This window comes from Rhipicephalus sanguineus, chromosome 4 (assembly GCF_013339695.2).
Source record: "Rhipicephalus sanguineus isolate Rsan-2018 chromosome 4, BIME_Rsan_1.4, whole genome shotgun sequence".
Classification (NCBI taxonomy): domain Eukaryota; kingdom Metazoa; phylum Arthropoda; class Arachnida; order Ixodida; family Ixodidae; genus Rhipicephalus; species Rhipicephalus sanguineus.
The window spans coordinates 42,006,070-42,019,490 of record NC_051179.1 but is presented as its reverse complement, the minus strand read 5'-3'; the positions used below and the strand labels follow the sequence as shown (position 1 = coordinate 42,019,490).

Here is a 13,421-nt window from a genome sequence, read left to right as displayed (position 1 = left end):
GTTGGTCTTCATCGGCTGTAGAGAATGTTGCGTAAATTAGGTGCTGATTACCACTTTGTTTTATTCTATTCTTGCATGATATAATGTACATCTTCTTGTTCGCAATATATCACAAGTGAAATAGAACCCCATTACCATGTTTTTTTAGTGGTTAGAGCCCACAAAAAAATAACAAAGTGACACATGATCCAAGAAAATGTAACATATGATATATTTTATGAAGGGTGAAATATTTTCAGAGGGTACTTGAAAAGCGCAAATGAAGAAGATGAAAGAAACATGCACAACAGTCCTGTTGTATGTGTTCCTTTCGTCTCCGTTGTTCGCACTTTTCAAGTACCCTCTAAAAATGGACCAACTAGGCCAAATCAAGGTACTGTTGTAAAATATTTTTACTGCACAAGATTGTAAGGAAAAGAAAGTGACATTGCTGGGTGCATTCTTTAACAACCATTTTGTTTATTGGTCATGTGGCACGGACATATGTTCCTGGCAAAGGAGAAGGGCAGATGTTGCACATGCTCCTTCTGACTTTGCGAAGCATACAAGCCTGCCCATGTAGATGTAACCTACATGAAAAAGCATGAACGCCTCCCAACCCGCAATTATCCACCCGACACTGCCTGTAAGGCTCAGTAGGCAGTTCTGCTGTTCCTTGTAAAGATGACACCACACAGCAGGCACTTTGACAGTTTTCAGCAGCGGCAAGTAACATAACAGCCAAGAAAGGAAATGTAAGAACCCTATAGCTATAATACACACCACACTGTGAAAATTAAACAGGACTGGTACTTTAGAGTGTAAGGGCCAGAAAATGAAAACAATGACTGGATCATATCAACAGCATCTTACTGTATGATATTATCGTTATTACAATTTGTTTTTATACTTGTGAGGTTTGTAAAATTGTATTGTGATTAGTTTTGTGTGTTCCATTGTTGTTACTCAAGTGTTACATGTGTAGTGTTTTCCAATTGCTTTCTGCGTTTCTGTACGCATACTTTATTATTGTATATTATTGTTTTGGTTTGGTGAGAACTAGTCGAACTGTTCACATCTTTATGATGTAATTAAAGTAGTTGTCGTTGCTGCTGTTGTTGGTCTTAATTTTTATTGTTAACTGTTCCTTCTGGCTTCAGGACCTCCTTCACTACATACCTAGCAGCCATCATGATTACAACAACCTCAGGGCAGCGCTGAAGCTCACACAGCGGTTCCTGAACGAACTCAAGCTCAACTCACCAGAAAGCATGTTCCCAGTAAGTAGCATTGTGGTTTACTGAAATGCTTTATTGACATGGACTCATCATTGAACTAGCATATTTCTGTTTGTTGTAGTAAACGTCTAGACATTCATTTTTGAAGTTAGGCTGATAGTATTGTTATGCTTCATGTATTTATATTAGCACGTCCCATTTGAGCATATATACTCTCGGCGTACTTGAAATAAGAACAGTGCAAAAGATAGAGGACCAGTAAAAGGTGGACACAGACAACAGCGCTGTTGTCAGAGCTGTTGTCCATGTCCTTCTTTTACTGGTCCTCTGTCTTGTGCGCTGTTTTTATTTCAAGTACGTCGTACCACCTCGCCCAAGCTCGCCCAAGTCGCCCAACTCGCCCAAGCATCATATAGATGAACAATATATTTGCCAAAAAATGTTGTAGTGTTCAATGACATGCACTGACTTATAAGGAGTAACAAATGCATATCGTCACTTCCAATGGTTTAGTGATGAGAAGGTTCATATATTACAACCACTAATTAACAGTTTTTATTATATTTCTCATTCTGTTAGCTACATTTGGCAAATATATTGTGGCGCTTGCTTCACATGAAGCCCGGCTTAATAACCACATTCCACGCACACAACTTCATTGCAGCATCAAGACAGGGCTCCTAGGCATGTCGTGAAAAACAGCTTCATCGTGGAATACTCCGAGGGACACCGGAAGCTCAGGCACCTTTTCCTCTTCAATGACGTCATTGTGTGCGCCAAGTACAAACCTTCCAGTAGGTGAGTCAGCTACGCAGCCTGGGCAAAATTTTCTAACCGGTGTTCTGTATTGCTTAGATTTCAAGTAAGTTCTCCATTTGGCTATCCTACCTTCCTTTTCGTCTGTTGCGGGAGTGTACGCAAGCAAATAAAAACTGATTCTCGATCAACAATTGCTGCCCCGATAAGATGTCCACTTGCCGAAATGTTGGCTCCTACGACATTCGCTGTCCAACAATTTTTTCGTCATATAAGGTTACTTGTTGTGCATGGAAGAGGAAGCTGACTTCATCAGCTAGCAGAGGCGAAGTATCTAATCTGGGTCTTTTGTATTTAATTTTTGAATGTGTCTAAATATTATCGGAGAACTGTATGATGTTTAAGCAACTGTGAGAGTTGATAGTGTTGTACTTCTTACTCAGAACCCTTGCTGTGTACCCTTGGATTGAAATGTGCCGTCAGTACTTACACATGTTACGGGCAGAGTGATGAAGTCGCAAGGAAATTAAATGTTTCCTTAAATTCCATGCCCTAAAACCTTGTGTGGTCTGTTGTACGCATTGAAGCACATGAAGCCTCCTGAACATGCTGGTGAAACTATTACAACTGGAAGCGGCTGGGACCAGTTTATTTGGCTTAAGGCAGAATTGACTTGCTGGGTCCTCATTGCGAATCAGTTCCCTTTCCAACTAGACCAAACGAACTGAAACCTGTCAACGCCAGTTAAAACCAGCTTAAAAACAGTTTTAAGCTTGCTACCCTGGTATCAGATTTGTCATACATACCTCTTAGAGTGCAGTTTAACATTTCCCAATGGCCAATTCGTAGCACGTCAGGAACTGTTAGGGCCTCTCTCTCACTCGAGAATTATTTCGAAAGTTCCGAAGGCCTATGCAGAAACTGCGGTTGTTACTTAGCATGCTGCTCTTAGTTGACAAATAAAAAAAGTTTTGTGGCAACATTCTAATGACAAGTTAAGTTTACATCACATATTTATTTCTTTTTTCCAGGCAAAAGTTTACATTTGAAGTCAAGTGGTACATCCCACTCAGCCTTGTTACCCTCATTGATGCCACTGGTAAGCCACTCCCATCAGAACGCATGTCTTTTACTAGAGTGTGACCACATTATGTGTATTTCTTTTACTCTACCTATCACATAAATTTGTTTATTGATAATCTGTGTAAATTATTGTTAGGTTATTACGGTGTTCAGGTGCACTGAAGCCTACACGAACAGGCTATTCATAAATGCTCTGTAGAGTCACTGAACACCTACCATCATGGCTCTGTAACTGTGGTAGTGAGTAGTGCTTTAGACACAAGTTCGTGGGTTTGATTTCCAACAGTGGTGACCAATGTCATAAAGCTGACACTCTCTCCGTCCTAGACGCCCTTATGCCGTAAAACATTACTTAATATCCATAATAAAACCAAGGCGGAGTCCTCCATTTCACAGCTGGCATAAGCGTTGTGCACAGGCACTAGCATTCACACCTAGTGTGTCTTTGCATGCCACAATTTGGCGCATATACATTTGTGTACAGACATTACAGTTCAAGCTAGAAACACCGAGAGTTTTTATTCGGTCTCATCTCGTGCATAATCAAGGTGCACCACCCATTACAACACCCTCGGGCTAAACTGCCACCCCCCTTATCTTGAAATTTTTCGTGAGAGCATTACAGTTGAGCCCAGCGTTATCAAATCTGAAGGGGATCACATAAATGTTCCATATATGGTAATTAAGTATATAAAATATTTTATGCTATATCGAAAATACTTCAAGGGGATTTCACAACTGTGCGATGTATGCAATTATTGGTTACATGTGGTTCTGATAAGTGCAGGTTTGTCGGTTGTACATTACTGTATTTCAATTGCATGACCTTCAGGAAGTACTGTTCTGTATTCTAAGATATACTGTCATTTATTCTATTGTTGTAATTTTATTTCTTTTAACGAAGAATAACCTGTCATCAGAAACAATGATTGATTGATTGATTGATCGATTGATCGATTGATTAATTAATTGACACACATCACTAATCTTTTGCAGGAGAAATGGAGCCCATCAGGGAAGATAACAAGGTCAATGTGTGCCAACTGCGGTCACGAACAAGCACGTTGAGGGATGCTGTCGCAAAAGAAGAAAGAGAGAATGCTGTGAGTGTTTCTTGTCTGGTATGTTTCAAACCCAAGTATGTACTTAAAATCGCGTGCATAAACATTCATATACTACATGCACGCTGCAAGCTTCTGTCATTGGTACTTACATGTTTTCTTACATTACTTCAGAGGCTTGGAAAGCCACCGGGTCGCAACCTGGAACGAAATCGAAAGAAGCTTAGTGAACTGGTGAGAGCTCTCCCTTCTTTTCTACTTTCTCGAGCACTAAAATGCAATAGAACGAGGTCTGTTTTGCCCGTTGCATTTCTAGGGTAGTTTCTCAATCAGTATTGTGCTTCATATCATTTAACAGGAGGCACAGTTGGTTCTGCACTCTCCAAACCTGCCATTTAAGATTGGCTTCAAGAACACCAAAACGTACAACTTTTTCCTCTCGTCAGAGTTTGAGAGATCCCAGTGGATCGAGGCCATCAACCACCTGCACATGACAGGTATTTGCTCTCGCGTCGACATTGCGAACGAAGCGCTGCAGACCTGAATCGTCTAGTAATATCGAGCAGTGTCGCTGCATGTTGTACTCAAATTGCTTCGGTTTGTGTTACGTCGCTCACCATCCCTATGTTGCTTTTGCAGCACCGCAGGTTGTCACAACACCCAGCATCCTCGAACTGCAGAGCTGCATTACGTCAGCAAGAGGGGTAAGTGGTGCTTTGTCATCCACTTTTTATCACACAGTATACATAGTAATCAGCTTCTTTCATTTAAACTATGAAAGAATACTCTGAAATTATGCCTGCATGTTCTTGCTCTCGGATTTCACGTCATTACTTGTATTACTTCAGTCCGAGTTGTTTAGTAGACATGGTGAAATTTTGTGCGGCACTCACCAGTAGGACAAAGGACAGAAAAAAGAACGAGGACAAGTCTTGACTTTCGACTGAAGTTTATTTTGAAAAGCAAGAAGAAAAGGAAGAAGCAAGAAAGAAGGAAAACCAGGCCGTAATCACTAACACGTGGAGCTGCAAGATTAGCTCACTCTTGAGCGTTGCACATGAGCGCTGCACAAAATTTCATCTTGAACACCAACCAACTAGCTCAGCTTACCACCTTATTGTTCGGTAAAATGTTTCAAAATTTTGTTTGTATAGTTAATAATAGAGGAAAAACTTCAAAAGCAGTGTTGCATGCACTCCTCAACATCAGGGAAGCGAGTGCACTGCAAAGACTTCACTACTGTACTGAAAGTCTCCACTAGCGAGATAGACGATGCCAAGTACAATTTTATTATGATGCAGCAAAGAAACTGAATATTCTGGCTTAATTTTAGCCAAAAGAAAGCAGTGAAAAACACAATGTTGTCTTGAAAATTTGTTATAATTAAAACTCAAGAAACTCTACTTTGGCCCCGTAAACTTAAGCTTGAGCGCCTCCTCCTCCTCTTCTTCTTCGAGGAGTCGAAGAGCGATGTTATCTGTACTCAGCATGAGGCCTACACTGTGCAGCCAATGCTGTGTAGATGGTAGCCTTGAAAGTGTGTCAGTTGCCAGGTTGTATTCGTGGCACAAGTTTTTCAAGCATTATTCAAGCACTTCGAGTCACCCTGCTTTTCAGAAAACTGCTTTTGTGCGAGTTTGCATAAACTGGAAACTCTAGCTTACAAAAAAACTTTCATCGTCAATTGACTTCCTTTCCTTACTCTGGTAACTCTGCGTCTGATGGTAACTCTGAACTGAATTGCTAAATCTTCAAAGATGTCAATAATTCATTAAAATGGGCTTTACCTTACAGTGCATGGGAACCAACATGGGATCTTTCCTGACAAGAACAGGTGGGAGCTCTTTGAAGCACTTCTTCTTATGGCGTTCAAACAATTGCTAGCCTTCGTGTTGTTGTTTTTTTCTTTCAATTTTTGGAATGGTGTTTGGGTGTCTTCAAGTATCAAGAAGACAGGACAAATATAAATACGCAGGGTGGTACTTGTTGTTGGACTATCTGGCCTGTTTATTATTGCTAATACTTTTTTATCCAGAGGGTTTAGTTCTTGTAGATACCCTTTTAATCTAAAAAATAAAGAGAAAACACCTTTGAATGCAGAAATTTAATCTTGGTATATAATGATGTGCTTCTTCTCATCAGGCACCATTCACCACTGGGGTCGGTGAATGTTGCTTTGTGTGTTGGCATCTCTTTTACAATGCCCTATCTCTTCCAATGCAGCCAAAGATGAGGACCTGCTGTTTGGAGACCTTCTCGTCACTGTCCACAACTTGCAGGGACTCACAACACCTTCAGGTTTGTTCAACTTCAGTGTTGTTTAGTTTTTTTCCTTCTCGTTTCTGTATTCTCAGAACCAGTAGCGAATATCTGCTGTTTGGAAATCATGGGGTTATTTAGAAAAAAAAGTGGTCTAGACAGAGACAGAGAGAAAAAGGAAGGCAGGGAAGTCAACCAGACGTGCAGGACACGTTTACTACCCTGCACTGGGGGAAAATATAAAGTGGTGAAACTGTAGATAGATGGACTAGAAGATGCGCCTTGTACAGCATCCAGTGAAACAGGAAATAATTTTTTATTTTTCAGGCAAAGCTTGTATTGGCTGACCTGTGTAGCTGGCGGTGTTCCAAAAAACCTTCCTCACCCACAGCTGCCAAAGAAATAAATAAAACAAAATAAATTTTCTTTCTGGGGCTGGGGTTCGAACCCGGGTCCCTGCAATCCGAAAGCTAATGCCTTAAACATTAGGCCACGTGCCCATTTAAAAAAAAAATTTTTTTTTTCCTTATTGCAGGGAAGGAAACCATTGCACTTAGATTGACATTTCAAAAATTTATATAATCAGGCATATTTAAACATAGGAAACCAGTCTAGAGCGTCCCTGGAATGTGCATATATCCCACGTATTTGAATTAGTTGTCCCTGGAAGATGTTTTTTGTTGATCACGGAGGTTCAGCATTTCTGTCAATCAGTCTTGTTCTCCAGAGACTATGCAGACTGAAGGTAATGTCCTGTCCTTTGTTGTCGCATCAAGGTACCTAATGTTCACAGGGTTGATCTCAAAGTCTATCAGTGTTTGCTGCAGAAGATCCCAAAAGAACACCGCATCACAACAATCAATAAAACAATGATCAAGAGCCTCAGGCTTTTTGCACAGTTTGCAATTTACGTCCCAGGGAACAAAGAGTCTTTTAGTCCTTTGCCGTTTCTGCAAAAAAGATTTTCGGTAACGTATAGCGCAAGCCAAAAGAGGTTTTTTTTTTTTTTTTTATTGGCGCCAGTATGCCCTACGGCATAAGTTAAATAAAAGGAAAGAGTTCAGATTCGCTGATAAAGGCCAGGAGCGGTCGATGCAACGGCCCGTGCGTCCAGCGCGTTAAGTCGGGTGGTCGACCGGGGCGGTAGTCAAGGCCTCGTAGGTGGCGGGTGCGAGCCTTGTGAAGGCCCGGACAGGTCCCAAGTAGGTGATCGATCGTTGCTTCTGTGGCTGGAGCAACGCAGGAGGGGCATGTCGTTGGGGGAGGCTGTGCACCGGATGTCCATGCAGCCCGGATGGCAGGAGTCAACGCGGCGCCCACACGAATCCTCCTGAGCGCAACCTCCTCTCGGCGAGTTAAGCCGCCGGGAAGGTCCGATCCACGCGGAGGAATGAGTGCACGCGTGGAGCGCCGGAGGGTTTCTTTGTGCAGGAGCAAGCTGTCCTTTGGGGACAAACGAAGTAGAGGCAGCGGGTGTTGAACTTCCGCTGGATGGCAAGCGGCATCTGCGGCCATTTGAGCCAGTGTAGACCGACGGGTCCACAATACGCGGACAGGGCAGGCGCACGAGTAAATTAGTCGGTGCACATCGGAAGCTATATCGAGGGAGCTGCTCACTTTTCGCAACTCTCGAACTGCCTGCGTGGAGTCCGTATAGACGAGCAGCCTATTGAGTGACAAGCAATCCACCTTGGGTATCATGAGTGTTAAGCCGTCCCGTATAGCTGCGAGCTCCGCCAACACTGATGGAAATGGTGCCTCTGTAACATAGGAGCATGTATGTTGCGTTTCAGGTAGCGTGGGGCATACGAGGCTGGTGTGCAAAACGCAGCTATCGATAGCTGCATCTACGTATACCGCTAGTGAGTCGTCGACGGCAGTGACGACAGCTTCCTGTTCCACTTGTCGGTTGGATTGTCGCAGGCGAGTCAGTGGTCGGTTGTCGCTGGCCTGTGCCTTGAGCCATGGTGGAATTTCTGGCAAGGGTGCAGCAGGCTGTGGCAGCGTTGAATTATAGTAGTGAGCTAGCGCCGCCGCCGCAGGAACAGCTTGACTTTTTAGGTGGCGAGCCATTCGACGCTGGTGTACGATTTCGTCGATGGTATTGAGCTGCGCTTCTGCCTGGAGGGTCGCGATAGGTGTTATCCGAGGAAGGCATGTGATCGCCCTCATGGCATCTTGGTTGGCGGTTTCGAGCAAGTCCCAATCTCTCAATGTGAGGCGTTGAAACTGAGCTTGATAAACAAGCCGAGGTTGCAGGATCGACCGCACTAAAACACGGGCCATTCGAGAGCAAGCACCTCCGGTTTTTTGAGAAATACGTCGAATGAGATGGAGGGTATTAGCACTCTTTCGACGAGCAGAGCGAACCCATGCACTCGCGGAGCCAGATGCGTCCAGTTCGACTCCGAGCACACGGATAGTGGATACAGTGCTGAGGGCTTGGCCATTTAGGCTCAAACAAATAGGCGTCTGCAGAAGGCGACGGCGACCTCGTCTGTTGGTGATAGACATGAATGCCGTCTTCGTGGCCGATAGTGTGAGTCCTATGCGCGCACACCAGTCCGAGGCCTTGTCCAGAGCACTCTGGAGTGCATGCTGCTGGCGTTGCAGGTCTGGATGTAGTGTCCACACAGTCAAATCGTCCGCATACAGGAGGAAGAAGGCATCTGGAATGCTTGCTAGTTGCCACGCGAGGGGCAATAGGGCACTATTAAAGAGTATCGGAGCCAGCACCGAGCCCTGCGGCACACTCCTTTTCGTGACAAAGTGGCCGGTTCTTTCCTTGCCGACTCGGATGCAGAAGGTACGGTGTGCCAGAAAAGACACCACGAAGTCGCACACACGAGGCGGAAGTTGAAGCCATTGCATTACGCGAATGATGGCAGAGTGGCTGACATTGTCGTAGGCCTTATGAACGTCCATTGCGAGAAGGGTTCGAATGCTGCTTGTTCTCCCTCCCACGAGCACCATTGACGTCATATGATCCAGGCCATCTTCCGTGCCCAAATGCGGTCGAAACCCAATCTGGGCCGGATGGTACCAGGCGTGCTTTTCCAGCCACCAGGAGATACGCGACGCCAACATGCGTTCAAGAAGCTTGCACAACGTACACGTAAGAGCGATCGGCCGAAGATTAGAGAGGTTGCCCGGGTGCTTTCCTGGCTTTGGTATCGGCACCACTTCGGCATGCTTCCATGATTCCGGCAGCTCTCCACTCGTCCAAATTACGTTAAGCGTGTCCAGCAGCCACTGTAGGGCAGCGCCATCAGTGTTTTTGAACACTTCATAAGAGATCCCATGTGGTCCAGGCGCCTTGCGTACTTTTGCTTGGTCAATTGCTGCCTGCAGCTCCGTCATCGTGTATGGCGCTTGCATGCCTTCGATGTCTGACTGGCTTGGAGTCACACCAACCTCCGGAGGTAGGTTATACGGACAGTCGAATCGTGGTGGGGCCTGGTCGTACGCTGGGAAGAAAGCCTTAGCTACTTCTGGAGCGAACTGTCTTGGCGTGCATCCAGAAGATAGACACGCACTGGCCGCTGGGTCCGGCATGCGAGCGCCTAATTCCATGCTCCGGAACGTTCGCCAGATCGATGCGGATGAAGACGATGGGCCGAGGGACGCACACCAGTCCATCCACCGTTCCCGGGAGAGTCGCTTTTCGCAGCGACGCGCTGCTGCGGTGAGTCTGTTGAGGTTATCACAAAGCTCAGCGGCGGCCGGATCTTGGTTTAAGGCTAGTTCTGCCCGACGGCGTGCTGCCCACAGACGCAACAGATGTAAATTCGGAGGTGTCCTGTTCTCCCCCACCCAGCTGGACTGCGTGGCGGCTTGTACAGATCTGCTTAACACCTGCAACGGGTCAGACGATGGAGCTGCAATCAAGGCATCGAGTTCCTTGTGGAATAAGTCCCAGTCGGTTATGTAGCATTGGCGGCGGAGGCAGCGCTGGCTATTCGCTGCCAAACCAATTATCAGCGGGTGGTGATCACTCCCCCAACAGTCTGGTTCTCGGTCCCAGGAAACGGCACATATGCCCAACCACCACGAGAGATCGGGCGCATACGGTGGAGCACTGGAATGATCCCACCGACGTGTAGAAGTGGCCGGGGCATTCAAAAGGACAAAGTGCGCGTCTGTAAATGTGTCTAGCACGATGCTGCCTCTCGCACTGGAAGTAGGGTAGCCCCATGACTGATGAGGTGCATTGAAGTCTCCCCCGACTAGCACTGGGCACCCAGGATGAGTTCGACACAGATGAGCGAGCCACCCGATACGCAACCGAGGAGCGCTGCCACTATACGGACGCACGTAAACTGAAACCACAATCACGTCAGTGCGCGGGAGTCTAACGAGCACTGCCACCACTTCTTGCCACTCGTTACACCACGACAGCAGGGGAACTTGCGTCTGAGGATATGAAGTCACGACATACACTGCAGCCTTGCCTGGAGGTCCCAACGCATTGGTGCAGCGTCGATCAGGGATGGTTGGAGAAGCATACCCAGTGAATCCGGGAACGCGCGGAAGCGAGTTCGTTTCCTGTAGGAGCAGGCACCAAGCGGGGAGCTTCCCCAGTGCAAGGCGATGGCGAATCTCTCCCACTTTATTGGCAAGTCCTCGGCAGTTCCACTGCAGAACACAGTGGTGTCGCTTTCCTTTCGAAGGAGCAGTCATTGTAGCGGTGGGAGGTTGGCCAGCAACACATTTGACAGCTCTTGTAGTTGCCGGGCCACAAAGTGGAGGAGCTCCGCCGGGGTCAGCTTGGCTTGTGGTGACGCGCTTGTGCAGGGTGGTTCAGGTACAGACGCAGCACACGGCGCGTCTTTTTCACGTGTCGTAGTTGGGCCAGCGGGTCGAGCGAGAATGGCGCGGCGTTGGGTGAGGCGCTTTACTTCCATTTGGAGCTGCGCTATCTGCTGGTCAAGCTTCACCAGATCGCCCGCCGTCGTATCAGTCAATTCCGGCGTGCTCGTAGCCTGCTGAGCACGTTTCTTGCCTCGCTTGAGGACAGTGCTACTATACGCGGGGCCACCGAAGTAAGTATTGTCAGGTTGTTCCAATGCTAGTGTGTCCTCTTCGGAAGGGGACAACAGTCCAAACCGATTGCTCGTCGGAATGCCAGCATCCCTTTCTTCTTGTGTCTCTGAACGCTCGCGGCGCCTGCGTTGGCGGCGAGCTTTGATAGCCTTCTGTTTAACTGGACAGTCTTTGGACATTATATCATGATCATCCGTTTGACAGAGCCCGCATTTGTACGTGGGCGTCTCGGCTGACTCCATGGAGGCGTCTGTGGGTTGTGGACAAGAAGCTCGCATGTGACCGGTACGAAAACACCGGTAGCAGTGTACCACACCGGGCTTGTACACATGAGACTGCAGGATGCATCCATAGTACGTAATGCGGCTCGGCGGCATCCGAGGACCTTGGAGAGTGACCAGGCACGTGCGTCCGCGGCCCATATAACGAGCTGTGACAACCTTGTGTGTGGAGCAAGTCAAAGCATCGACAAGGCTCTCCCGTGACTCTCCTGGGTCAACACCAGAGACCACATACCGACGCAAGTCCGAGCCGGAACTCAAGTACGCTTGCACTTGCACGGTAGAATCAGCTGTGGCTGGCAGAGTTCGCAATTCTGTGAGGCGGTCGACATCCGCTAGCGAACGCACCCATACAGATATGCTGTTGGTTGGATGGTGAATGGAGAAACCTTGAAACGCAGTGGTTTTTAGGCAGGCGTCGAAAGCTGACTGAAGGAGGCGATTTGATAATTTTGATACGTCGAAGCACTCACGTGGTTTTACCACGACCTTGTACTTGGACTCGGGGCCAGGCGATGCAGAAGCTGCCGGAGAGGGACATTCCCGCTTGCTGGCCGGCGTTTCCGAAGCAGACAAACCATCTGCATCCATTTGTGAGTCAGCCATGCGTTTCGCACTGCGTTTCGGAGCGGAGGCTGGTTGTGATGGCTGCATCATAGGCTCCGCTGCAGGCGTCGATACTGATTCACATGAAGAACGCGGGCGCGTTGCTGCCGCCCGATGCAACCGGCGAGACGCCGGGGCTGCCTTGGCGAGCGTCCCGCGCACAACGTTGAAGCGAACGGCGCCAAGGGTGGTTAGTCCAGGTCGTCGATGGTGTCCGGGAGAAGAGAGCCAGGGGGCGACCCCACGGCCTCGTCCAGGGCGTCCGGCAGGTCTGTCCTTAACCGGTGGGGCCAGACAGCTAGTCGTTGCAACGTTGAGCCAGGGCGCAGACAATGCGGGAACGCCGGTGTGGCGGTGGTCGCGCGAGCCGGTGCGATTAGCCGATATCCACGGAGCTGTCGAAACGCGTCCGTTCTCGTCGGCAGCGCAGCTGCGTCTCCAAAAGAGTTGGTGTAGAATGTTATTCATGTTTGCTTTCCAATCCCACTATATCGGGCTACGTTTGGAAATCGTCAATTCTCTGATGTATTAACTCAGGTTAAAAAGACATACATGTTTTTAAGAACAAAGAATTTCTTTTTTAAGATGCACACAGGTACTCTTCCTGGGGACACATAGGCCACGCGCCCATGCTTGCCCAATGTGAACTGAACTGAAGCATATGAATGCGTTCTACCGATGATGCGAAAAACAATTGGGAAGCAGTACACTAGCTGTGGGCGCTTCTTTGCAATATTTCATGTTGGAAGAATAAAAACAATCTGCTGGACAATGCGTAAGGTCACTATCAGGAATTCAACATTTCAGGAAAATTCCGACTTTGAGAAAATTGAATTCCTAAACCGCGTTTCCTTTCGTTGGGCCGTTCGATGGTCCTTTCGTTGGGCCGTTCTACAGGCTGATGAACGCTGGAAAGAACATGAAAGATGCCACGTCGATTTCGCCCGAGAACGGCGTTTCGGGGACGGCCGCTACCTATAAATAAAGAAACAAACAAAGAAAGAAAAGCAGTAAATCAGGCACACCCACACGAAGCTTCGCTTGGCCCCATTTCGCTGATTGGGGAAGGGCCCCTAAATTTTTTAATGAGTATGTTCCATCCATTTCATTCACAA

The 13,421-nt window shown here is 47.2% G+C and overlaps 1 protein-coding gene across 1 annotated transcript in view; it reads left to right on the top strand.

The window, feature by feature from the left end:
- Window positions 1–13,421, top strand: part of LOC119389822 (active breakpoint cluster region-related protein-like) — a 163,328-nt gene that overhangs the window by 134,460 nt on the left and 15,447 nt on the right. The window contains 9 exon segments of the mRNA XM_037657218.2: window positions 1,140–1,259; window positions 1,882–2,015; window positions 3,005–3,072; window positions 4,053–4,159; window positions 4,292–4,351; window positions 4,476–4,614; window positions 4,757–4,821; window positions 5,912–5,951; window positions 6,341–6,415. Coding sequence (XP_037513146.1) covers window positions 1,140–1,259; window positions 1,882–2,015; window positions 3,005–3,072; window positions 4,053–4,159; window positions 4,292–4,351; window positions 4,476–4,614; window positions 4,757–4,821; window positions 5,912–5,951; window positions 6,341–6,415 — 808 coding nt within the window.